Consider the following 25,535-nt stretch of genomic DNA (forward strand, 5'->3'; position numbering starts at 1 on the left):
TTCCATTGTCAGATCTTTAAAATTTCAGATGAACACTTTACCGTTTGCTCCCTGTGGTGCCTCAGCTCTGGGATGAGTTACAGAGAAACATGTTTTCCCCTGCCCTCCTGATGCCCATGTTCTGCCAGAGCAGCACCACATCTCTGACTGCCCGAGCTGCATCTTCACTCTACAGTTCATGGGACCCTGGGGGCAAAGAGGGTGAGTGCAGGATGCTGCAGGCCTCTGCATGGGGGCCAGCCCTTGCCTTATTCAGCACCAGCCCTGGCACCTGGGACAGGCCTGGGCTGGCAGAGCCCCCAGGTGGGAGGTAGGGACCTGGCATGGGCACCTGTGGCTGTGTGGGGCCCTGGCAGGGTGAGAGGGCTTCCCTACAACTGACCTCCCAAAAAGAGCCAAGTCCTTCCCCCTTGTCATCCCCAGGCAAGGCCTGTCCCTGGGGCAAGGGATCTGCTCTTCTAAGCTAACAGCTCTTAGGTGCTGCAACATTTGCCTCTCTAGCCCTCAGTCCCTCCTCCACCATTCTCTCTCCCACAGGCATCTAATCCCTGACACTAACCTCTCCTTGGTCTGAAGAACCCAGCTAATCCAGGCAGTCACTTGTTGCCTCTCTCTCGCTCTCCCCCCGCCTCCTTCCTCTCTGCTGGCTGGTCCCAGAGCCCTTGCCGGCAGTGGAACCTGTAGCTGCATCAGGGCTATTTCTGCTGTGATGCCTTGAAACAGCTGGGCTCTGTTAAAGCTTCAGCCCAGGCATATAAAAGTACATGAGCATCTCTCTGAGGCAGAGAGCATTAATGCAGTGGATGGGAGGGGAGAAGTGTGGCTCCAGCCCAGGCTCAGCTGGAAGCCCAGCACCTTTCCGACTCAGCCACCAGCAGGGAGCTGCAGCCCTGGGGCAGCCGAGGCAGAGGGTTCTGGAGGGAGGGAGGGCACTGTGTCCCCCTCGTCCCGGTGTGCCATGCCGCCGTGGTGAGCCCTCTCCCCCCAGGATGTTACCATCGGAGCCAGTGCAGGCGTGGGAGCTGCTGGGGAGCCGCCGGTGCCTGGGAGCTGCAGGCTGGGCACAGCAGGGTAAGGCTGCACTTCATTTACCATGCACACTCGCTAGTAGTGCTCCACTGACAGGTTATTTATTTAGCCTAGTAATTGGGTGACAGGTGGTTAATTAATTGTCAGAGTGACCAGCGTGCTGGTAGGCTATTTATAGGACTGACCTTTCAATTACTTTTTAAAAAACACTTTCTCACTGGCTTGCTTCTTGTCTGGTAATGCTGTGGATAAATGGCATGCGGTCTCTTGCAACCTGAAAAGAGCACGTTAGGGATACAGGCAAGTGCTGAGGGGCCAGTTTGGGCAGGGCGTGCAGCTGTGCCTGCTGTGGGATGCTGGTGAGCCTGCTGGGCTGGGCACTCCCTGCAGGAGCAGCTCAACAGCCACGGCTCGGACCTGCAAGAGCTTCCCACAGCCACCTTGGATGCTGTGCCTCGGCTTTACTCTGAAAGCCAGCATTAACCACACAGTTACAAGCAGGTGTGAAGGCAGGGAGGCTCCTGACGGGGTAGTGGGGTTACCAACTGCAATACTCCCTTCTGGCCTGGACGCAGCAAATTTTTCAAACCTGATGTGCAAACACACATCAGGCACAGGGGGGTTCTCTGGCCCCCTCGCCTCCCCCTGAAAGCTGGCTGCTCCTGTGCCTCTGAGCTTACCGCTTCTCCAGTGGCTCCAGGAAAAGCTATCAGAGGTTCTTACCTTGTAGGGATGGAGCAAATTTCTTTGCCTTATGAGGACCAGTTGAACAGCAGAGGAAGAAAGAAGAATAAATTATTCAGTGGAAAAATCAAATGCCCAGAACCACCCCATAGGTTACTGACAAGAAACAATTCCTGCTCCACAATGGCTCAGATCTCCTCTGGAGCAGGATAAGGACTTCAGGGATCCATTGAGGAGAGTGATGAAAGCACAGCCACCAGCTAGAGTTTGTAGGGCAGGGGGAGCCCTGCCATTTTAACACAACAGATCCTGCTAGCCCCTCATCTCCTTTCTCTTCTTCTGGTTGTTTATTACCTTCATCATTCCAATGCAGAGGCACGGAGGCAGACCAACACCAGCCCTCCTCCTGCCAGACACAGGGCGTGCCCTCGGTCTTCTCTCCTATGTTGTATTTCTATGGTGCCTATTCCCAGTATCCAGGAATTCTGTTTTCACACTCCGAGGGGTGTGAATCTGTCAAAGAGAACAACCCTTCATGAGCTGTAAAGTGGTGCCATGATTCAGGAGCTAATTAACAGCTATTAGATAATGCAATTAGCGCCATAAACTGCCACCCTACCCTAAGTATACCTTCCCTTTGTGAGTGTGAGCCATAAATGCCTCTCCTCTCCTCTCCTCTCCTCTCCTCTCCTCTCCTCTCCTCTCCTCTCCTCTCCTCTCCTCTCCTCTCCTCTCCTCTCCTCTCCTCTCCTCTCCTCTCCTCTCCTCTCCTCTCCTCTCCTCTCCTCTCCTCTCCTCTCCTCTCCTCTCCTCTCCTCTCCTCTCCTCTCCTCTCCTCTCCTCTCCTCTCCTCTCCTCTCCTCTCCTCTCCTCTCCTCTCCTCTCCTCTCCTCTCCTCTCCTCGGGGTGCACAGACAGCCCCACATCACATCAGCAGTTTGACCTGACAGGATTAATCCTATTAAGACTTTTAACCTCTCTGCGCTTTTAGGAAGGCCAAAGCAAGCAGGGGGCTGCCAGTGCGGCTGGCCTGGCTCTTTCCAAATGTGACACCAAAGGTGATGCGCCCAGGCCCAGCCTTTGGCACCCAGACAGAGCAGAGGGTAATGTGTGCCTTCTCCTGGAATGTGCCTGTGGTGGAAGGGGCCACCTTCTATCCCTCCTGGCGACAGGCAGAGCCCAGAGCACCACAGGATCCATCCAGTCAGGAGCTGACAGCCACAGCCCCTCCATCCTGTCCCTGGGCTCAAGACCACTTTCAGTTTTACTGTTGCTCCAAACCCATGCAGGGCTAAAGCCCATTTCCTCTGGGAGAAGCTCACGCTCATAGGTGTCCACTGAAGCACAGCTTTCTCTGATTCCTCTCCTTTCCCTGTAAACATCTTCGTCCCCAGAGTGGCGTGTGAACATAGGGCTTGTTTTATGATGGGGTTCCTTGCAGAGCTCTGCTCATTCCCAGAGGCTTTTCTTCAACCTCATGTGGACCAGACATGGCTTTGCCCCCCCCACTTGCACCTGCTCCCTGAGGATCCCCAGCCCTGAGGATGATGCTGGGATGGGGGCAGTGTCAAAACAGGAAAGGATATGGCGGGTGGTGACATGTGGGACAGGGCTTGCGGAGCAGAGGGAGGCTGTGCAGTACAGAGAGAAGAGGCAGGGACCACTGGGGCAGTAGGGCTGCTTGCTCCAGGAGCTCATCCCACTGCTTGAGGTGCCACCATCACACGGGTGTATGTAAATAACAACCTGTCCCATTGCCTTTCCTGTGCCGATGCGGAGGATGGCCAGCTCCTTCCACACGAGGAGCAGCAGGGGCGGGAGGGAACTAAACCCTCCATCCCACTTGAGCTGAGTGCTCAGCAGGTGCTTAGTCACGAACTGCAGCTGATGGAGCATCAGCCTTCAGCTACTGCAGATTCTTGGGTACAGGAAGGTCACCAGCAGTCCATGACAGGGCTTTTTCCTCCCTACCTGGCAAGAGGCTGAGAGACAGTTTGTAGGAGCTGACAGGCTGAGAATGCTTGCTGGAGAGCGCATGAGCTGCAGCAAGGAAGTAGCAGGAGTTTTCTGCTGTGGTCTCGGGTGTCACCCTGTGACAGAGCACTGGCTTTGCTCTTGCTCTGGAGTTGAATCCTCACACAAGAGTGATCACACCCATGACTGCAGACAGCAGCAGAGACCCTGCTGTGCCCACTGCCCGCAGTAGTTGGACCCCAACCAAATTGCAATTTTCTCTGCTTGGATCTGTGGCTGTGTGGGAAGGGAAAGGTATTTCTCTTGATGACGTGATTGGTGACCAGTGCAGCAGCCGCAGAAACTCTTGGACCAGAGGATGCTATCAGTAAAGAGTTGGAGTCTCCCAACGGCTTCAATGGAGAGGAGAAAACCAGCTGTGAATCACTGCCAAAAGTCTGAGGGAGTTTGCTGTAGTTGGCTGGTGGAAGCAGGTATGGGAGAACACCCACTGAGCACTGCAGAGGAAGAATGGTTGCATGCAGGCTGAAAAGTCAATTGGTGTCACAGGTAGGGGTCTCAGCCCCAGGAACTCTTCTGAACTGTTCTCTCAGCTATGTCAAGGCTATGTCTCCTCCCTGTCTCAGATGTTATCATGAAAGTAGGGTGCAAAAGGGAATGGAGACAGGGAGGGTGATGTAGGATGGAGGCTGTGAGGGGAGGGAGAGAAGAAATGCACTTCTGGAGGTGCAGGGAGCAAGCACTGGACACTGGGGGACATAGGGAAGGCATTTAGTGGAGACACACCAAGTCCTGGAGACGTCCCTTGGTGTCTGGTGTCTTTGTGTCACAGCATTGGGAACAATGATGTGGCTGGCATGAGGGTGGAGATGGTGTCACACTGGTGAGTTTGTTGCAGCTCCACAGCTCTCCTGTGTGCTCTCTCCATCTTTAGACACACGATGAGGATGCAGAGGTGTGACTGCCTGAGGGCTGTGCCCCCACCCAGGCCCTTCTCACACAGCCTGGATGCTCTTCATCTCAAAGGCAGAGATCTATCCCTAGTGCCCATTCAGGCATGATGCATGGCTTGGTCAGCTGCACAGACCTACCAAATTTCTGGCATCCTTGGTCTTCTCCTAGCTCTACACTGAGCTGCCTCCTCTGCTCAGGAAGGCAAAGGCAGTGCTGAGCAGTCCCAGTGAGCTCAGAGAGGGTGTTGGAGACAGAAGAGTGAGACAGGGGGATGGAGAGCAGAAAATGGGAAAAGAAGGGGTGTCCAGTGTGCTGGGGTATGGCAGAGAATACGGTGTACACGCTCCCAGCTCACACGTTGCTCTGTTGCATGTTATCCTCGCACCTTTAAGCATTTTCTCTCCCCCTCCTTCCCTCACACGGGGGATTGCTTTATCTTTGCTCTTAGGTGAAGGTTTATTTTCACCTTATTTTCACCAGTGTTTAAGCCCTCCACCCTGAGGTGGCAGCTGCCTCTGCCTCCTCACACCAGTTTGCAGCATGACCTCTGGGTGGCATCCAAAGGCTCTCGTGTGGGGCTGCCGCAGCCTTTCCTACCGCTCTTGGGACACCTACAGAGCAGTCCAGGGTTGAGATGGATTTTTCTTACTTTGGGTAGCTGAGAACACAAGCCTCTGTCAAGGCTGATAATTAATTAGATACGCTTAGAAGAGGATGCCAGTTCATGAACAAAAGTGAGAAAACTGAAACCCACATTTTAGCAGAGACGATGGAAAGGTTTCTTTTCAAGACTTTCAAATTCTTCTTGGAAGAGCTGGGTTAGATGTCTGCATGATTGCTAGCTTGTCTGATCAGTTTGATTAGCTGTTACAAGAATGACAGTTAAATCTCCCCATCTCACCGAAGTGAAGAAATTAAAACTCACTTCAATTGTACTGAAACCAACCGCCAAATTGCCATGATTTTATATTTCTAAGTCATTTTTTACCCTTATCACCTCTTCTCACATCTCTGGCTGGGTGCCCAGGAAGGATGGCAGCAGAAACCTCTTTCCCTCTCCCTTGATGCATCCCTTGTGCTTGGAACTGGGTGCAAAGGTGAGCAGTGCAACCAGGCTTCCTCACCCCACCTGTATCTGCCATATAGTACCTACCAAAGGGCACTGCTTTCTTTTAAAAGCCTTTTGTCTTCACAGACACACTCAGAGGATAATGGTAGAGAGGTATTTCTTTGTCCCTCACCCACTTTTTTCCCCTTGCACCTGTAAGAGGAGCTCCACCACTATCGCAGCTGTTGCCTTGCTAATGCAGGAGCTGCCTGAATGGCTACATCAGACCCTGGCTTTAGCATCTCAGCAGCCACATTTCCATTTAATTACACCTGTATCTCTTTAGAAAGTGCTTATATTAAAAACTTGGCTATTTGCTGATGGCAGGCATCTCCTACCCTCACCACAAATGAAAGACAAAGGCATTTCTTTTCAAATACTCAGAAGAGAAAAACTGACTTCAAAGCCTGCCAGACCCCATTTGGAAGAGGTGTGTGTTAATGGCATGTTTATACATTCAGCAAAATCAGCTTCAGGAGTCATTCAGCAGGAATTTGGAGCCAACACCCAAGCCAGAGACACACAGAGTGCTGAGTGCTCCCACTTTGGGGACACTCACTGGCTCCTGCTGGGTTCCTGGCAGCAGCACCTGTGGGGCTGAACCCCTGCCCTGGGCACCAGGAAGAGCTGCTGGAGGGGTTGTCCTTGATTTTCTGGAAGGGTTGGGATGCCCCCAGAAGCCAGGGCAAGGCTGGTGAAGGTTCAATGTGTTTTGGGGCCTCAGTGTGTTTTTGGATGGTGTGGGAGAGGCAGGTTCAGTGGGAAGCGCTTCTGTCCAGGCCAACTCCTTCTGTGCCTTTGCTTTTCCTTTGCTTTCCAGGAAATTCCCTTTCATCTCAATACAGCACTTCTTGTCTATTGATTTTTTTTTTTTTTTAAGGTCCATTCTACTCTTACCTTGGATGATGAGCCACAGGCATCTTGGTTTGGATGAAGGCAGTAATTCTGTCTGTAATTCTCATTACTTTTCATAAATAATTCCATGTATCATGCTGAGGTGTCTGACTCCACACCTTACACTTCTGTGGCCTGGGTGGCTGCAGCTGCACTGTGATGTGGGACTGGGGAAAGGGGTCATCACTATTCAGCATCACTGACTGATGGCACTTGTGCAGCTCCCTCCCTCTCCTGAGCCTGCTGCGCTGTGCACTGCACCACTCCAAATTACCCACCTCCAGCCTTTCTTGGCTTTTCAGCATCTGTGTCTCAGCAGTGTCAGCCTTCGGTCAGGGCCACCTCCATTGGACAGGTTGGTGCCCCCAGTAAGATGTTGTGGGACTCACAAGCTGTGGTGTAACTTGCTGTTTTCCTTCTCCCAGATTTCATCTTCCAGAAGGAGCTGTTTGGTGCAAGAGACGCGGGTGAGCTGAGTGGACCGCGGCACGGGCTTTGTGGGTTAGGCCACCCTTGGGGAGTGCTTTGGGGAGGTCAGCAGGACATGCCTGGGGCATACCATAAACCTGCTCATGTCCTTGGGGCAAGAACAAGAGCACTGGCTCCATGCTGTGCTGTTCTGGCAGTGATTGCTGTATGTGCACCCCACCCTGGATGCTGCAGTCCTCTTTCCTCCAGCCTTTTGAGCTCCCTGTGTGGGGCACAGGAGATTGTGCTCCCACTGGGATGTACAGAGAAGGGACCATCACACCCTGGACATAGGACTGTCCTAGCACCACTCCTGTTTCTCTCCCCACAATTTGTGTGTCTCCTTTACTGCTAAATAGGGACACAAAAATACCTCCAACATACTCCTGGAGTGGCAGAGAGAAGTCCAGGAATGCCAGGAGGTTTTTGAGCACTAGCCAACAGCAGTGCTGGCCTGGCAAACTCAGGAAATGCTGCCAGGACAGGCTGGCAGGTCTAATATTCTCCCTTTCTATCCTCGCTCTCCTTGCAGATCCCATGCACAATTTCTCTGCTCAGCCCTGGCAGGCAAAGATGGCCAACCTGACCTATGACAACTTCACCCTGGGCAACCACTCCGAGGTGGCCGTGCAGCCTCCCACCAACTACAAGACAGTGGAGCTGGTTTTCATTGCCACTGTCACTGGCTCACTCAGCCTTGTCACCGTGGTGGGGAACATCCTGGTGATGCTCTCCATCAAGGTGAACCGCCAGCTCCAGACTGTCAACAACTATTTCCTCTTCAGCCTGGCCTGCGCAGATCTCATCATCGGGGTCTTCTCCATGAACCTCTACACGGTCTACATCATCAAAGGCTACTGGCCTCTGGGGGCTGTGGTGTGCGACCTGTGGCTGGCTCTGGACTATGTGGTGAGCAATGCCTCTGTCATGAACCTGCTCATCATCAGCTTTGACCGGTACTTCTGTGTCACCAAGCCTCTGACGTACCCGGCCAGGAGGACCACCAAGATGGCAGGGCTAATGATCGCGGCCGCATGGATATTGTCCTTCATTCTCTGGGCCCCTGCCATCTTGTTCTGGCAGTTCATTGTGGGCAAGAGGACAGTCCCTGAGAGGGAATGCTACATCCAGTTCCTCTCCAACCCAGCGGTGACATTTGGCACAGCCATTGCTGCTTTCTACCTGCCCGTTGTCATCATGACGGTGCTGTACATCCACATCTCCCTGGCCAGCAGAAGCAGGGTAAGGAGGCACAAGCCTGAGAGCAGGAAAGAGAGGAAAGCCAAGTCTCTCAGATTCCTCAACGGCCCCATGGTCAAACAGAACAACAATAACTCTCCCAAGAGGGCCGTGGAGGTGAAGGAGGAGGTGAGGAATGGGAAAGTGGATGACCAGGCATCTGCACAGACAGAGGCCACTGGCCATCAGGAGGAGAAGGAGACATCCAATGAGTCCAGCACCGTCAGCATGACCCAGACCACAAAAGACAAACCCACAGCAGAAATCTTGCCAGCAGGGCAAGGACAGAGTCCAGCCAACCCCCGGGTGAACCCAACTTCCAAGTGGTCCAAGATTAAGATTGTCACCAAGCAGACTGGGACTGAATGTGTCACCGCCATTGAGATTGTCCCAGCTAAGTCAGGTGCCTCTAACCACAACTCCCTGGCCAACAGCCGCCCAGTCAACGTTGCCAGGAAGTTTGCCAGCATCGCCAGGAGCCAAGTACGAAAGAAGCGCCAGATGGCTGCCCGAGAGAAGAAAGTTACCCGAACCATATTTGCCATCCTGCTGGCCTTCATACTCACATGGACGCCCTACAACGTGATGGTCCTCATTAACACCTTCTGTGAGACCTGTGTGCCCGAAACTGTGTGGTCCATCGGCTACTGGCTGTGCTATGTCAACAGCACCATCAACCCAGCCTGCTATGCCCTCTGCAATGCCACTTTCAAGAAAACCTTCAAACACCTTCTCATGTGCCAGTACAGGAACATTGGCACAGCCAGATAAACTGGTACTCAGGGACCATTTCAGTAACATTATGGAAACCCTTCCCTTTGCCTCCTTTGCCAGCGAGGGTTCTTCTGCTCCCCACTCACAACAGTGCAGACTGTGCAGTGATTGCAGATGATGCCCTTCATCCAATGCTGACAAAAATCCAAGGCATCTCTGAGCTGCAAGTCCTTCCAGTCACCCTGGGCCTGGGGACTAGCTTGGGGAGCCACCAGGAAAGCCAGAGGCAAGAGGAGATGTGGTCACCAGGAGCCTTTCCCAGCTCTATGCTCTTGAGATTGGCCAAATGACATCAGCATTTCTCCTAAGACTGGATGTACCTTTTTCCCCAGCTGACCATCTCCAAAGCATCAGAGCTTGTCTGCATGCAGATGGGCTAATGCTGGATGCTTTCCATTGGCTTCTAAAGTGTTTATCACCAATAAATGAAAAGAAACCAGGGTCAAACATTTGCTAGACATCTTGGACCAGGCTGGCTCAGGCATGCTAATGGGGAGTCCTGCTGGCCCAGCCAGGCCCCCTGTGAAGGCAGTCAAGATTGGACCCTAACAGATGTGGCAAGCTGCTTCCTTTCCCTTGAGAGTGCCATCAGACATCCTCACCCAGGGACCAGGGGCAGAATTTTTCCCTGGGCTCTGGCTCTGCCCTCCCCTTCATGCCCCTTCTGCCCTCAGACAGCAATTTGCTGGAAAGACAGACAGCTAAGCCAAGTATTTCACACGTGGGTGAGGAGCGTGAAACCCAGTCGCCTCCAACAACCTTGGAAACTAAAACTGCAAAGAAAAGCAGTGGTGTGGTGCAGGGCTTCGCTCCGTAGCCCTGGGGGAAGGGGGTCCCTGAGAAGTGGGCAGCAGTGACTGTGAAAATAACTCTTCTTGGGAGGGACAGGGGCAACCTGGGAGTCTTAGAAGAGAGTGGGAAGAGGGTCTGCAATGTGGCCAAAGTGCCCTGTGTTCCATCAGGGCCACAAGCAGGTCCCTGCTCTCCCCACAGCGGTGTGGGAAGCCTGATGCATGCCTCTGGAGGCAGGAGAGGATGACAGTGGCCTCCAGCCCCACTCCTGCCCTGAGTGCAGGGGGCTCCTCCAGGGAGGCCGAAGGAGATGGTTGCTGAGCTTTGTAAATGGATGTAATGTTGTCATGGGTGCTGCAGCAGAGCCCTCAGCATGTGGGCTTCAGCCAGCATCTCCAGCCTCCTCCCAGCCCACCTAGGTGTGCAACCCAGAGCGCCCTGGGGCTGCTCCCCAGCTGCTCGAAAAACAGGTGCAAGCCTTGGTGGATGCAGCCAGGTGCAGGCAAGGGATGGGATGGAGCCAGTCTAGCACTGGCAGACTGTGTCTGTATGTCCTTCCTATCCTCATGCCAGGGAACCTGCAGAAAGGCTGCCCCAACCCAGATGAGAACTCCACCACTGCCTTTAGGGGAATGCCTGGTATGTTTCTGGGTATTTTTAAACGGTTACAACTGCAGCCCAACACAAATAAAGACCTTGGACCAGGAAACCAATGGCCATGGTGTGAGGAATGAATGAGTCATCACTCAGGTGGCTCCTTCCCTGATTCCCAGTGTTACCCACTGGTGACATTCCCTGCAGCCCATCCCTTCTGCCAAGATTAAGGTGGGGGCGGGGGGTGTGGGGGGAAGCCTGAAGCATTGTTGCAGAGAGACTGTGAGGTCAGTGCTTTGTCCAGGACAATGTGCATGTGACACCCAGGCCAGCACTGCCAGTTGCATGCTAACTTCACTGCTGGTGCCAGTGGGGTCAGCAAAACCAGGGTTTGCCAGGATTTCCAGCAAAGCAGTGCCTTGTGGGGACAACAGGGGGGTTCTGATACTTTTTTTAAAAAGATTTTTATTGGAAAAGAAAAAAAAATTCCAAAATGAGAGCTCCCACCCAGCACAGGTGTTGGCATGGCAAAGGCAGAGGGGCTGCAGCCCAAGCATGGACACACATGGTTAGAAGTGACAGAGAGGAGAAGCAGTTCATCTCAGGGTGATGACTGTGTTTTCCTCAACTGCTGCAGGTAAGTCATACCCCAGCCAAAGGGATGCTGGAATAAACCACCTGAGGTGACAGCAGTCCTTGAGGCATTCAACACACAGCCCTTCCCTCCAGCACCGGTACCTGGTGGAGGAGTGAGGAGTCTCCTGGGCTTGCAAAAGGGTGTGCTAAAGGCAAATCATTTGTGCTGGAGGGTGGAAAAATGGGTGTTCTGTCCCAGGTCTCCGAGCACATCCCAGTGAACCCAAACACCAGCCGAGAGCTGGCAGTGCACATGGGACAGCTAGAAAGGAGGCAGCCTATCCTGCAGGGTGGGTGAGTTTGCTCTCTACAACACTAATGTTTAAAACAAGGCATCTCAGTGAAAGAGAAGGTCATGGAAAGGAGTAAGGAGAGGAGGAGGAAGACTGTAGTGTGGGCCAGCTGCAGCTGGACATCCAGTCCTGTAGGCACCATGTTGACGGACCGATGAATATGCTGGTTTCCTGCTCTAGTCCTTCCCCTTGCCCTTCTTTGCTGCATTCAAGAAGCACAGGAGACAAGAGTTAGTGCATCTGCTGGCAGCTCACAGTCCCCGGTGACACTGCCGAGGTAGAAAATCAGCCAGCATGGCTGGCTGAACACAGCGCAGTGGCTGCATCCCTGCAGGCAGCCTCCCTCCATGCCAAACCATGTTTTGCACCAGTCCTAGTGAGGAGAGCAGGGAATCCCCATCCCACCAAAGATGGCAGTGGTCTGTGTGGGGAACAGGGTTTTTCCTGCATCCCACCCAGCCAGCAGCTGGACTTCACAGTGTAAAGGAAAGAGCATCCTACAAAATCCCCCACACCACTAGCAAAGCCAATCCAAATAGGCCAAGGTACCTATGAAAAACCCCTGCCCCGGGTTGCAACAGAACCCCTCTGGGGATAGGAGTGGAGGGAACTGACCTTTGGACTTCGACTTGATCTTGGAGGAGCAGGGCTTGGTCACATAGACAGTCTCCTCACACTGGGCATTGTACAGGGCTTTCTTCAGGATGCCAGAGCGAGTCTTCAGGCCTGTCTGAGCACTGCAGCCTCCCCAGCTCTCAAACTTGTACTTGCAGTCAGCTGGATGAGAGGGGAGAGGCATCAGAACCAGCCAGGACCTGGAAGGACATTAGCTCCAGTCACCCAGCACAGGGTGGTCCCCAACCATCCCATGTGCCCACCTCCAAATTTCTTCTTCCAGTTGCAGGGGATCTTGCACTTGAGCTTCTTACTCTCATCTTTGCAAGTTCCCTCGCGGTAGCCCAGGCCACAGTCCTTACTGTTGGGAACACAGGGTCCCCAGCGCCAGTCCTCACACTTGGAGCCATCCTTCTTTGCCTTTTCTGTGTGGAAAAACGGAGTGGGTGCTCGCTACAGGGACAGGGGACCATGCCTCACTCTGCCCCCCACCCCTCTGGCTCCCTGCCCCAGGCTGCCCCTCACCTTTCCTGTTCTTGCCAGCTTCAGCAGCAGCAGCCACCAGGATCAGTGCCAGGAGGAGGAGGAGGCTCCGAACCTGCATCCTGCCTGTGGAGGAAGGAGAAGATGAGGTGGGTTGGAGGTTGGGGTGCAATGTGGTGTCGAGGAGGGTCATGGTAGGCTGTGGGCAGCTTGTGTGGGAGTAAGACAGCAGTTGCCTCCATTGCACACACTCACCACCTACATGTGCATGTACACCCCTGTGTCCTGCTTGTTGCCGCCCATCAGATTAGGTTCACTAATTGCACCAGGAAGGTAATTGTGTACCTCAACAACTGCCTCCCACCACGGAGCTCCAGGGCTGAGAGATTGTTCCCACCCCTGCAGCTCCGCCTACTGCCCTGCATGTGGTCAAAATGCTCTCCATGGGGAACCCCACAGCCCACAGCATCTGGGGAAGGTCCTACAGTTGGGTGCCAGTTGACAGCCCTTTTCCCCCCCATATTTCTCTGTGGATCCTTTATCCATGACCCAGCAGGCTGCTGCTCTATACCAAAGAGCCTTGGGGCCAGGGAGCACAGTTCCCACAGTACCTTACTCCAGTTACAGAGGATGCCAGGGAGAAGAAAAAGGCCAAGAAAAACAAACCTGCTTCCATGACAGGTCTGAAAGTTGAATCAGTGGATTAAACACCAAAAAAAGCATCCACAGTGTGGGAGTTCATTGCAGGGATGGAGCAGGAGCACTGAGCCCACTGCCCATGCCACCCATGTATGCAGGGGTTGTGCAGGTGTGCACACACCGGAGCAGTTTGTGTTCAAGGGTGCATATGCATGAGGGTTTGGCTCTGGAGATTGTGCCCTGTCCTGGTGGCCTTGGACCACGTGATGGCTCTCCTCTGGCTGTCATCACAAGACTCTGTGGATGCTGCTGCCAACGCTGCGGTCTCAGATCCTGTTCTCAGTGGGAACAGGAGTGCAGGCATGCAGAGCCAGCGTTTCAAATCTGGAGACCCCTTCCCTGCTCCCCCAAAGCCTTTTAAGATGCCACCCATATCTGTGTGGCAGCAGCCACCCAGAAAATAGATGGTACCTGCGCTGGTTCTGTGATGGGCTTGGCAGAACTTTGCAGAGAACAGGATGAACTGCAGTTCCCAGGTGACATCAACTCAGGGAAGAGCCTGGGGTCATAGTTTGCTCTCTCTGGGCTCACCGGGCAGCATGCCAGAGAGAGCAGCATCCCACATTATTCAGGCTCCAGTGCACTCACCTTTCATGCATCCGCCGCCAAGCTGCCAGCTTTGCTGTGCATTGAACTGTCACAGGGAATTACGCAGACCGGCTGGCTGAGGGCACAGTCATAGGGGTGAGATCTGCCTCCCCCCTCACCCAGCCCGGCTGGGAGCCATCCTGCCAGGCACAGCATAGCTCAGCTCTGCTCCCACCCATCTGCCTTCAAAGGGGACAAGGGCTCAGCCCAGATGGGCTGGTTACAGATGACAAGGCAGGAGCTGAGTTGACTTACAGACATGGCTGTCCCACTCCCTGCAGCAGCTCTTATGAGGTAGCACCTCTGACATCCACATTATTCACAGCATCCCCCTGGTTTCAGGTGTTCTGTAAACTTCTCCTATCCTTTGCCGCAGAGCACTTCCCTGTGCTCTTTGCACTTATCTCCCAGCCCAGCACCTTCTGCTCAGGCCCTTCTGACATGGTCTTCAAGCCCCCAGGGCAGACAGCCTCAACTGCAGTGCTCACCCCTGCCTCACCTCCAGGCACAGACTCCCTCTTTGCCATGGGTGCAGTGGAGCCCTGCCCATGTGTACACAGGGATGCTAGAAGGATGCCCTCTGAGGTGGTGACCAGCTACAGCCCCAGGGAACCCTGAATTTACTCCCAGGCTCGGCCCAGCACAGCATATTCCCCAGACAAAGGTCGGCAGGGGCCTTCAGTCATGGTTCACCCTAAAGCATTCATAAGGAAAAGGGGGTGCAGTTTCCCAACAGGTTTTCCAAACAACCAGGCAAACAAGAGCTGTTCCTGGCTGGGCTGACAGCACCTCCAGGCATGCTCGCACAGCCCTACTCCTGCATCCCTGTGGGGCCCTGGCTTCTCTCCTCCTCAGATCTTGGCTGGCTGTCACATAACATCAGTCCCTGTTCTCCCTTCCCCCCTCCTCTAGCTGCCCTGGGATTTTATGATCTAGGATCAGCTCTAAAAAGAAAAATAAAATCACCTGGTGAAGCTGAAGCTCTAAAAAGAAAAATCACCCAGTGAAGCTGAAGAAGAGCTCAAATACCCATTATTGCAATGGGAAAGCTTGGACTTCTCTCTGGATACCATTCCAGGCCAGGTAGTGCTACTGATTTCTCCTCATGCGGGCCACACATCCTCCCCAGCTCCTGATCCCTCAGTGGTGTCCCCATGTGCTCCTGGGAACGCCTGGGCTGGCAACCCCTCACAGCCCCTTTTCCAGCAGTGGGACCTCTCGGCTCGGCTTTGCTCGGCTCAAATTGCAACTGGCTCTGGCAGCGGTGGACGCAGGACTGCTCTCCTCCCTCTGCGGGCCGAACTGCTTCCCAGCCTCCGGGCAGGCAGCCCGGCACTCGAGGAGCGAGCCCAGCGCTCGGGAAACCCGTGGCCTGGAGTGCCAAAGCACCCCGACAGCAGCAAGTTCCCTACTACCAGGAAAGGGGACACCGACATGTGCCCGTGAGCCAAGGTGTTCGCACGGCCAGGAGGCTTTCCCAGAGGTGCTGAGGGAAGCAGATCCGGGGGGCTGTGGGGCTTTCCAGCAGGCGGCCTCACCTTCCCTCGCAGAGAGGAGAAGGTGCTCTAAGGGAAAAGGATTCTGTCCCTGCATGGGGGCAGAGAGGGGAGCAGGCAGCGTCTTTCCACACCTCTGCCCTCTGCTCCCTCCTCAGGGTAGATGCTGTGCCCTGAGCCCCGTAGAGCCTCTTTCCTTCGCCCTGCGGAGAGGCGGGCGGTGGTCGAGCCCCGCTCCGGGGCAGCTCGCAGGGATCCGATCGGGGAATCTCCACCAGCTGAGCTCTCCCCGAACCCCTGTGGGGTGGTTCCCCAGAGGAATGGTGGGTAGGATGCCGGGCCACTGCCGCAACCCGTCTGCTCTCCGTCTTGCCCTACCAAACTCCATACTTCTGCATCTCCAGGCTCTTCCCTGGCTCCTCTCCGGCGATCCCGCACAGGGGGGGTCACGGCCCCCCGTCCTCCGGCCCCAGTCACCCTTTTCTGCAGCTCGTCCCCTGCCAGATCCTATCCCCCACCCCTGCAAAGCCCCTTCCCGCTCCAGGGAGCCCCCAGCCTGGGTGACTAAAGCCTTGCCGGAGAGGTGACGGAAGATCGCCGCTCGCCTCGCCCGGGGCTCCCATGGCCGTGGCGTCGGGCGGGAGGTGCCGCAGTGCCCGGGGCCCTGGGGTGGGGGCCCGACCCGAGAGCTGTGGGCGGGGGGACCACACTCACCTGCGGAGCGGAGCAGAGCGGAGCGGAGCTGCTGCTGCCTTTGTGTGGCGGCCGCGTGCGGAGCTCCGCGCAGCGCACAGCGGCCCCTGACGTCGGGCTCGGCTGGCAGCAAAAAGGTGGGTTTTTAGCCCAAAACTTTTCTCAAGCTCCTCCTCTGCCCCCCGGCAGGCACAAAGGCAGGGCGGCGGAGGGGCGGCCCGGGGGCAGGCTGGCCCCTCGGCCGGTGGGGCGGGGGCAGCGTGGGCCCCTCGGCCGGGGCTGAGCGGGGCCCGGGGGGCGTCAGGTCCTGCCAGGCACGGCCCCTGTCCCTTTTCCCCTCTCATCTTCTTGCTGTGCTTTCCAACCCGTACCCGCGCTGCGGTACCAGGGAAGCCGTGCGGGTCCAGCTGACCGCGCACCCCAACATCACCGAGTGGCCGAAGGGTGCACAGCTGAACCGGGAGACCCCGGGCAGGGTCTCCCCTGGGGGCTGCTGCTCTGAATTTCGCTGGAAGATGGCCCCGGGGGCACCCCCGGGCCTCAGTGGAGTAAAGGGAACCACCCTGTCTCTCCAGCAGCTCTGTGGATGCCTCCTTTCTTCTCCATCAAGGCCACTGGCAACAATGGATCGACCTTTCATGATCTGTGCCCTTTTCACCCTTCTCTGCTTGCTCTGCCCCTCGTGGGAAGTCACTAGGAAAGGGGTACTGCTCAGCACCCAGAGCAGCACATCGCTTACATGCTGTGCCAAGTGTCTCCCCAGTTCCATCCCTTGTGACCTGCCTGCCTGTCCCCAGCTCAGCCATGCTGCAGCCCTTCTCCTTGGACCAAGCAGTGGTATCTGGCTGCTGGTGGGGAATGAAAAGGACCTTGTAGATGTGACTGCTCCTTTCCCCACATCCACCACCTTTTCTTGAGAGGTGAGCAAGACAGCAACCAAGCCAATTCCCTTTTGGAGTTAGCAGCCAGAAGAGAGAGTGTTGTGCCAGAAAAATGGGGCTGTGGTGGGGAATGGAACCATTTCTCCACCTCTTATCCTGGAAGAGGTCTGCTCGAGCAGGGCTGCCACAGGTGGGGCTGCAGGGCAGAGGCAGGGCTGTTTTATTTGAGCTGCTTTAAACCATGAATCACTTTCCAAGATATTGCCACATTTAATTGCCACTCTGCTAGCAGTTTCCTAAATATCTGCGGAGGTTTTGAGGAAAGCTGGTAAATGCAGGAACATTTCATCTCCCTTTTCTGCTGCACACACAGCAACAGGTACTGGTCTGTGTGGTGAGGGATCTGGATATGCCAGGCTGTACGTTTGAACCCAGGATGCAGAAATGGATCCTGACAGCTGGGCAGGTAGAAAAGCCAGTAGCCTCCTCCCATTGCTGGGCCTTTAAACTCAAGCTGAAGAAAGCCATTGAGACAAATATCAATGAAAAAGAGGAGAAGGACCTAGGTGCACATCAGGTTTGCACGTCTGAATCATGGGACTGTGATAAACAAGCCAGGGCCTATAGAAGTGTTAAAGAACTAGGTATGGAGCAAGTACTGCTGCTTCTCTTCAGTTGTTTCTGGCCAGGAGCTGAAAATCTCACTGGAGTCCCCAGGGCACAGCAGCATATGGTACAGTGAATCCCTGTGCAAATTTTCACTTCTTCCAGGGGAATAGGAGACAAATGCTAGCTGTGTGAGAGACCAGAGATGAATTGGTGTACATCACTCTCAGCAATGGCTGTGCTTGGTCCCTTTGGGCTCTTTCTGAGGGACATGGGGGAAATGGCCCCTTCTCCAGCTCAAATAAGCAGCAGAAGGCTGTGATTGCAGAAAGGAGCCTCTTACTGAGCAAAGGAGGAAAAAAGAGGGAGTGTGACTAACCCAGATACATTTCCCTGCAGTTGTTTAACTTGAGCTTTTTTGCCTCTAAAAATGTCACAAGCTAATTCGCAGCATGTCAGCTCTGCATTTTCCATCTCAGGTCAAAGCCTAGTCCTTGGGGAAATGGTAGTGGATGTCGCAGCAGTCATGTATGGGAGAGCAACGACCTTTTTCTTGAGTTTTTTTGAGTTGAGGTGTTTGGCAGGTAATCATTAACAGGGCCAACTGCTGTCACCCCAGCTCTGCTTAGCTGGGGCTAGGCTTGCATGGCTTTCTCCAGCCTGCACACATGCACCTGGTGCCTACACCCCCAGGTGTGCTTCCATCCCACAGGAGGGCAGACAGACCTCCAAACCTCCAGCACCTGACTGAAAAGGAGAAAGAGGGGATGCTGACACCCTTTGGAGAGAATGGCAGGACTGCCCCAAAGGTACACTGCCCCTTTCCCAACACTTCTCATCAGAGTGATCACACAGTGGGACTGCTTTTCTTCCCCACTGTATATTTGACACTCGGGTGGCTGGAAAACTCCAATTGCCATGGTTACTGACAGCCTCCCTGCCGAGATGTGGGCCAAGCGCCAGCATGCCGGGGTCTGGGCATGCTGAAGCAGAGCGTGCCCCCTCCTCCAGTTGCACATACACCTGGTCTCTGGGGAGGCCAGAACAATTCAGTGTGCCTTACACCTGCTACAGATCCTCACTGTTAGCTCTGGGCAGAAGCTGAAGTTTGAAGACCATGAAAGAGAGGCACAGTGTGGGTGGAAGGGACAATGTGGGCAGGGAAGGAGGCTGCTTCTCTGGGCAGAGAGGGGCTAGCTGGAGCACCAGGCAGGCTGCCAAACTGCCTCTAGAAACCCGAGTTTAAAATATGAGTATAGCTCCTCATCACCCACTGGCTCCATCACCAGTGTGCCATTGATCATTGTGATTACCTCCTTTTTCAAAGGAAACTCCCCAGGAGATAAGTGTGTTGGCCACAGTCATCCTTATGAGTCTGAGGCTGGAAGAAGTGTCCCTAATCCTCTGCTTGTGTAACCAGAGAGCAGTCCTTCCACCAGAGTGGCAGAGATAATCCCTGCCCTTTGTGTAACCAGAGAGCAGTCCTTCCACCAGAGTGGCAGAGATAATCCCTGCCCTCAGTGCTCAGCACTGGAGGCAGAAGCCCAAGACTCCCTGCTGGAGCTGGAAATGAATAGGAAGAGCCCCGGCAGGCTCATCTCCTGCAGAGCAGCATGGCTGGGGACAGCTCACCACAAAAAAAGGCCAACTAACAATTTTTGAAACTGGAGGCTGGATGCTGCTGCAGTATCCACTGACAGCTGTGGCAGCCACTGGGGCTGCAGCCTTTGCCCCAAGGAGGAATAGCACACTGCTGACTCACATTTCCAAGGCATTCTGGATCACTTGGGAAAGCAGTGCACTTTCTCCCTTTCCCACATTACACTTGAGCATTGATGTACGACACAGAATGGAGGAGAAGGTCACTCTAGACAAAGACCCTGTATCTAGCAACAGTCCCAGAAGGATGCTGTGATGGGAAGTGAACAAGGATTTGGGCCAGCAGGGAACTCCCAAAATTACCCCCAAGTTTGGACAGGAGCAGTTGCCTTGGGATCCAACCTTGTTTGTGTCATGCAGGGCTTCTGTTGTGCAGTGCCAACTGCAGTCTTGTGGATGCAGCAGGAGACAGGAACTAAAACATCAATCTCTTTATTTCAATGGCAAGAAACAACAACATCCAAACAGTCAAAGTTGAAAAGCAATGGGAACACAGGCTCGTGCCAGGCCCTGGGCCGGCTGGAGCCAGCACCCTCACATAGTTACAAAAATACAGTCCTACAACAGTGTCTAAGAAACACAGACCCAGGTATTGCACAGAGCCCCTGCCCTCAGGGGCAGGGTGACCAACACCCCCTCCTTCTTCACCAAATACAAGCAGGCTTGGAATTGCACAGCAACTCAGCTCACAGGTGCACAGAGGGGCCAGGCAGGGAGGGGGACAGTGTGTCTCTCAACTACCTGTACAAAAACTATAAGGGAGAAAGGGGAAAGCTAAGGCTCTAAATGCCTCTGGGCCAAGTTGGACATCCTGTCTGGGGCAGCAGTGGTGTGGATCTCTGAGAATATGACAGTGCCTTGACTGTCAGTGGCCTGCCAGCAGTGCTGATGAGAACTCCAGGTACTTCTGGAGTGTCCCAGCTGAAGCATTAGTACACGATCATTATCATTTACCAATACTGCCACTGGCCCCATGGCACCCTGCACTGCCCTGCGCCTCTGTTCCCCAGTACAGCATCTCCCATCCTTCAAGGAAACCCTGCCCCTGGACAAAAAGTTTGAAGGGTATCATGGTTCCCTACAGTATCCTCATACCGTTTCCTTGGTAGTAGGAGGGATTAAAATGGTGCCACCCAGCACCACCCAGGGGCACAGCTGCACGTGAGTGCTGAGGGACTGCACAGACCACACCTGGCAGCAGCAGTATCCTCTGCTGGAGCCAAGCTGCAAACAGCAACCCCCTTCACAACCACTGCTCACCCCAAAGTGCCAACCAGGTCTGCTAGGCTCAGAGCCATCAGCTTTCCTCCTCTGTGGGCACCTCCTAGTCTCACAGATTCAGTTCTGCAAAAGCCTTGCGGAAGGCCTGGCTTGATGTCTTAGCATCAAGTGCTCCCAGCATCAACAGGGGAGATGGATTGTGGTGCCTCATGCCCCATAGCAGGTGGTGGGTGAAATTCATCCCTTGCAGGCATGACCTAGGGCTAGAAGCCCTGAAGGTTTCTGTGAATCCCAATCCTTCTTTCTGCTAAAACTGGAGAGGGTGAGCTCGTGGTCTGCCCAAGTGGGTTGTGTCTCAGCTGGGTGGGCTCTCAAATTCCCCCTGCAAAGCCCTATGCCCAGTTTGGGAAATAGTCTGACTCCTTCTAAGAGGATACATGTTGCCAGGTTGGGGGGCAGGAGGGGATCCCTGAGAGCAGTACTGACCCCAGCACTGCCCATCCAGCCCCGTAAAAAGTCTAGCATTGAGGGGGATACCGAAGCAGGGAGGGCAGCTCTCCACCATCCTGCAGCGGGCTCACAAAGAGATGCTCAGCAGAGTGGGTGTACAAACTGTTCCACCCAGCGCTGTGGAGACAAGTGTGGTGGGAGGGTTTGGTAGCTTTCCTCCATGCCATCCCAGCCCTGAGTCAGACTGCTGACTGAGCACTAAAGGCCCATCAGGAGGGCACCTGCTGCCCTATTTCCAGCTGCACCAGTTCCCAGATGCTCCGAGGAAAGGCTGGATGCACAAGTGACTTCCCTCCTGCTTCAGAAGGCTCTGGAGAGGGCAACACAGAGACCTGGTGCAGTCCCAGGAGGGAGGAGAAGGCAAGGCCAGTAAGTTGTGCTGCTTCCTTTGGGGCAAAGTCTGTGGCTCATGGCCTCTGCAGTCTGTTGATGCAGCCTATGCCTCCCACAGCTGTGCCAGACAGGAGAGGAGGAACAGGACACAAACCCAGCCAAGCACCTAAAAGAGGGACACTGCCAGCAGAGAGAGGGGCCGAGCAATGATATCCCACAAGGATCATAGGTAGGAGCCTGTGGAGGGGGCACTGGAATTACTGCCATGAACAAGGGTGACTGGAGCCTTCAGCCTAGCCTGCTCCAACATGGCTGGGGGTTAGAGCCCACCTAGGGCAGGGAATGTGGTGAATGAGAGATGAACAGGTGGACACATAAAGAATCAGGCTTCACGTCTGAAATATTCGTTGTCCTCATAAACAGAGTCACAGCCCATCCTGGGGCAGAGCTCTTCCGTATCCATTTTCAGGTTGGCATCTGGGGAGGATTGGGCCAGATACAGATCTGCCAGTTGGCATTGTCTTCTTCTCATCCTGCATGAGCGGGCTTGGGCTAAGGCACGCCAAGCACTACACAGCTGTCTCCTGGTCCTCCCTCTGGATCATCTGGTAGTGCTGTCGGTTCTCGAGGTAGGCAGCTAAGTCGGGGTCATTGGCTTTCTCAGCACGGTGCTTGGGGGTGTCTCCCTGTACAGGGGAGACAAGAAGTCAAGAGTGCCAAACACTGCCTAAACACTGCTTTGGCACCCAAAGGCATCCCCATTCCCCCATGTGGACCCCTCTGGCTCCAGCAGAGCCCGCAGCCATACCCCAAGTCAGGCGGCAGCCAAATGCCCATGTGCTCACCATGGGATCAAAGTGTGCTCCTGAGGAGCCTAACTACTGCAGGCCTGGAAGCTGTCCCCTGAAGGGCCATCGGCTCCAGGCATGGCCTAGGGTATGACTGACCCTGGGCATCACAAGTCACCCAAAGAAAAGACAAAGGCTGGTAGTCCCCGTGACCTGCCTGTCCCCTGTGCTAGGGAGGCAGGCGGGAAAGGGTGAGGAATGAGGGGTATGTCTGGGGAAAGCCCAGGAATACCAACCCCCCCTTCCCTCTCGCAGCCTCACTAGCGCTCCAGCTCCCAGAGGAGGATCACATTTCACCAGCTTATTGCAGCCATCTGGATTGTGTCCACTAATGAACTCCCGCACTCCATAAAAAGCAAATCTGTTAACAGCTCCCAGCTCTGCCTCCTCTCCCCCTTCCCTCCCCCTGCTCCTTGCTCCTCGTCTCCAAGTGCCCAGGCTCTGCTGTGCCACTGAGAAAGGCCACAGAAACCTGGAACTCTGCCTCAGCGCTGGAAGGGATGCCCATCCTCCCGGTTCATCCCGTGGTGCACAGCAGGGCACAGGCAGCTGCAGCAGCGTGCCGGGGGCCTCCAGAACAACCGTATTTCTCCATCAGGAACAATGGTCAGACATGCAGAGCCCTCTGCTGGGCCTGGATGTGGCTGTGCACAAAAGCCCATCTGTGTGTGGCTGCAGAGAGGTATCATGCACCAAGAAGTCTCCTTGGGATGTTCACTCCAAGACTGGGCACACCCCGTGGTCCTGCACACACTCCCCAGCAGCCACACCATTGGGAGATGGAGACCACTGTGTCCTTTGGTGCTGGTTCTCCTTGATGGTGTCCTCCCCACATCCCCTGAATGCAATCACTCATTTAACAGAGGAGGAATTGAGCTTCTTTCCTGTTCCCCTGCAGAAGCCCCTCTGCATCACTGCCTGCCTGCAGCCTGAAACCGGAGCTGCCAGGGCCTCCCTGCCTGGCTGGGCTGAGGCACTCCAACTGATAAGGCTCAGCCTCCCTCACCACTGCAAGGGAGCGGGAGCAGCCTGCTCCAAACACGCACTACAGGTCTGCCGCTGGGGTTTCTAATGAGGTGGATCCTGCTTGTGCAGGCAGGCTGTGACCCGCAGCCCATGAGAGGTCAGTGCAGCAGGGGTCCCCAAGCAGCCACAAACCCGACATGCTGCATTTGCACAGGCACATGCAAACCCATTCCCTGGGGAAGGCGCATGCCTGAGCAAGGCTCGCTTTTGTGCTGGCAGGTTTGGAGGCTGTTCCTCTCCTTCAAGCAAATGAGGGGGCTGCGGACAGTGAGGGGACATGCCCCCAGACTGCCCTCTCTTCTTGCCTCTGCCAGCTGAGTCTCTGTACAGGCCAGTCCCACTCTGGGCATTGTGCAAGGCTTAAGCCGTAGACAGGACCAAGGAAGAGAGACGGGGAGCTAGAGATTATCTGTACTGCCTTCTCCCTGGCAAACAGGGATGTGCACTGCCTAAATTGAACCCCAAGCTCCGCCAGCACCAACACCCCTCAACTGGGCTCCTAACTGGTGTCCCAGACCCACAGATTACACATTCTTGGCTTGTTCTACATCACCTGTGCTATAGCCCACTACAAGCCTCCACATCTGACCACATCCTCTCTGCCATATGCCAGCCCCAGGAACCTCCTGTACCAAATGATGGCCCCAAGCCCTCCCCTTTTGCAACTCTTCTGTCAGGGCTGGCACAATTCCCTGACACAAAAGTACAGCTCAATTAACTCGGCATGTGAGGGAAAGTGCTGCCACTGCTTGCTCCTGCTCCCCGCAGGCCAGGTTCACCCACCAAGAGGCACTCCCAGATCCTCCATCATGACTGCCTGTGGGGGAGAGCGGGGGAGTCCTGCAGCTGGGAGGGAGCTTTCAGGGAGAATGTCCTTGCTCTGACCCCTGAGGGCGGGAAGGGGGAGACAGGGATGAGACATTCCAGCCCCTTGCTTCTAATTTAATAAAACAACAGGGAGAGAAGCGCCAGGATTTAACCCTTGAGTAGCTGGGCTCTACTGGGCAAGCATGGGTGCTGCATGCCAGCTCCTCTCTGACTGGCAAACACCTCACTCAAAGCACCCCTACTCTACTCTCCTGCTGGCTCTGCATCTTGCCAGCCATCTGGTTGCCCCAGAAAGCCCCACTGCTACCGTTCCCACTGTCACCTGCAGGTCTGTCTTCATGAGCGAGGCCCCGGCCTCCACGATGTAGTGGCAGATAGTGCGCTGGCGTAAGGCTGCAGCCTGGTGCAAGCTGGTTTCACCGCTGAGGAGGAGAAAGCGGGAGATGTGAGAGGTCCCCCTGAACAGGGACAAGCAGAACATGCAGGTGGCAGCAAGGGATAGCAATTCAGCAGCAATAGGAGCTGATGGTGAGCTGTGTTTGTCCAGGCAGCCCTGGCAGAAGAGGGGGTGCTACTCAGGGGCCATCTGTTCAAAATGGACTGGGAATCATGGCTGGAAATTAGAGCAAGGGCAGCTGACGTGCCCCTATGACTGGTCACTTTGCAAAGGGTCTGGCCAACATGTAATGCAAGTCAGGCAGCGACTTACTTCTCCTCCTCTGTGGCATCAAGGATTTCTGAAGGAGCTGTGGAAAGAAAGAGTGCAGCTAAGTGAGACCTGGCTCTGGGGCAGAGCCTGCCTACTCCCTAGTCACAGTCTGCATCATTCCATAGGGGCTGCTATTTTCATGCTGCCTGCAAAAGTCGTAGCTCCAAAGAACTCAGGTCAGTAATGGCATCTGAGCCCAGCTGATGCCAGGATAGAAGAATTGGTTGTGGCCTTACTACAGAGAAATATCTAAATAAAAATAAAGCTGTCTGTATTTCAGTGGGAACTGCCAAAATCAACAGGTCAGCTGCCCTGAAGGCAGAAGCAAGACACTGAGATGTTTCCCAGAGACATGCTGATCCCTGCCAGGATGCAGCAATAGCCATGAGGACACCCCACTGCTGGCAGACAGATGCCAGGAAAAGTCCATACACCAAAAGGATGATGTAACAAACCCAGAGGGAAGGGATCTAAGCCCAGGAGTACTCCCTCTGACTGACTTTTTGGCTGCCAGGCTCCTTTGCCAAGAGTGGTACTCTGGCTCCAGCTCACCATTCTCAATGATGTATTTGACGATGTCCTTGCTTCCTGATTTGACAGCATGGTGGAGGACGGTCTGGCCAGAGGAGTCTCGCACCATCAGGTCTCTTCCAGCTCGGTGCAGCTCTTGGAACTACAGGATTGTCAGATTGCCCAGGATGAGCTGCATTTCCCACCTCCAATCCCCAGCATTATGTGCCTGGAGTGTCTGACAGATTGTGTGGATACTTGGGGCTAGTGGGGAGCTTTGTCCAGCTCAGCCATGTTACCCAGTCCCTTACCCACCATGTCCCTTCCCTTCATGTCCCCCAGGAGATGAACCCGGGCTCCTTGTCAGAAGCCTGCCTGGTTTCCAGCCACC

General features: G+C 54.8%; 3 protein-coding genes across 4 annotated transcripts in view; 1 reads left to right on the plus strand and 2 right to left on the minus strand.

Annotated features, from left to right (window-relative positions):
- Nucleotides 1–989: 989 nt before the first annotated feature.
- CHRM4 (cholinergic receptor muscarinic 4) lies at nucleotides 990–9,121 on the plus strand. The gene is made up of 3 exons (XM_062495026.1): nucleotides 990–1,071; nucleotides 7,069–7,110; nucleotides 7,644–9,121. Exons 1-3 carry the CDS (start codon nucleotides 990–992, stop codon nucleotides 9,119–9,121), a joined length of 1,602 nt encoding a protein of 533 aa, XP_062351010.1.
- Nucleotides 9,122–11,615: 2,494 nt separating this feature from the next.
- On the minus strand, nucleotides 11,616–12,658 carry MDK (midkine). Its single transcript, XM_062495160.1, has 4 exons — nucleotides 12,580–12,658; nucleotides 12,318–12,479; nucleotides 12,055–12,216; nucleotides 11,616–11,641 (listed from the first exon to the last, which is right to left on the minus strand). Exons 1-4 carry the CDS (start codon nucleotides 12,656–12,658, stop codon nucleotides 11,616–11,618), a joined length of 429 nt encoding a protein of 142 aa, XP_062351144.1.
- A 7,011-nt stretch (nucleotides 12,659–19,669) lies between these two features.
- Nucleotides 19,670–25,535, minus strand: part of DGKZ (diacylglycerol kinase zeta) — a 45,615-nt gene continuing 39,749 nt past the window's right edge. For both annotated transcript variants that reach the window (XM_062495944.1, XM_062495943.1), the window contains 4 exons: nucleotides 25,187–25,307; nucleotides 24,635–24,671; nucleotides 24,248–24,347; nucleotides 19,670–21,909 (listed from right to left, as the gene is read on the minus strand). In XM_062495944.1, the coding sequence (XP_062351928.1) occupies nucleotides 21,793–21,909; nucleotides 24,248–24,347; nucleotides 24,635–24,671; nucleotides 25,187–25,307 (375 nt within the window). In that variant the 3' untranslated portion in view covers nucleotides 19,670–21,792. The remainder of the gene's footprint in view (nucleotides 21,910–24,247; nucleotides 24,348–24,634; nucleotides 24,672–25,186; nucleotides 25,308–25,535) is intronic.

This window comes from Cinclus cinclus, chromosome 6 (genome assembly GCF_963662255.1).
Source record: "Cinclus cinclus chromosome 6, bCinCin1.1, whole genome shotgun sequence".
Lineage (NCBI taxonomy): Eukaryota > Metazoa > Chordata > Aves > Passeriformes > Cinclidae > Cinclus > Cinclus cinclus.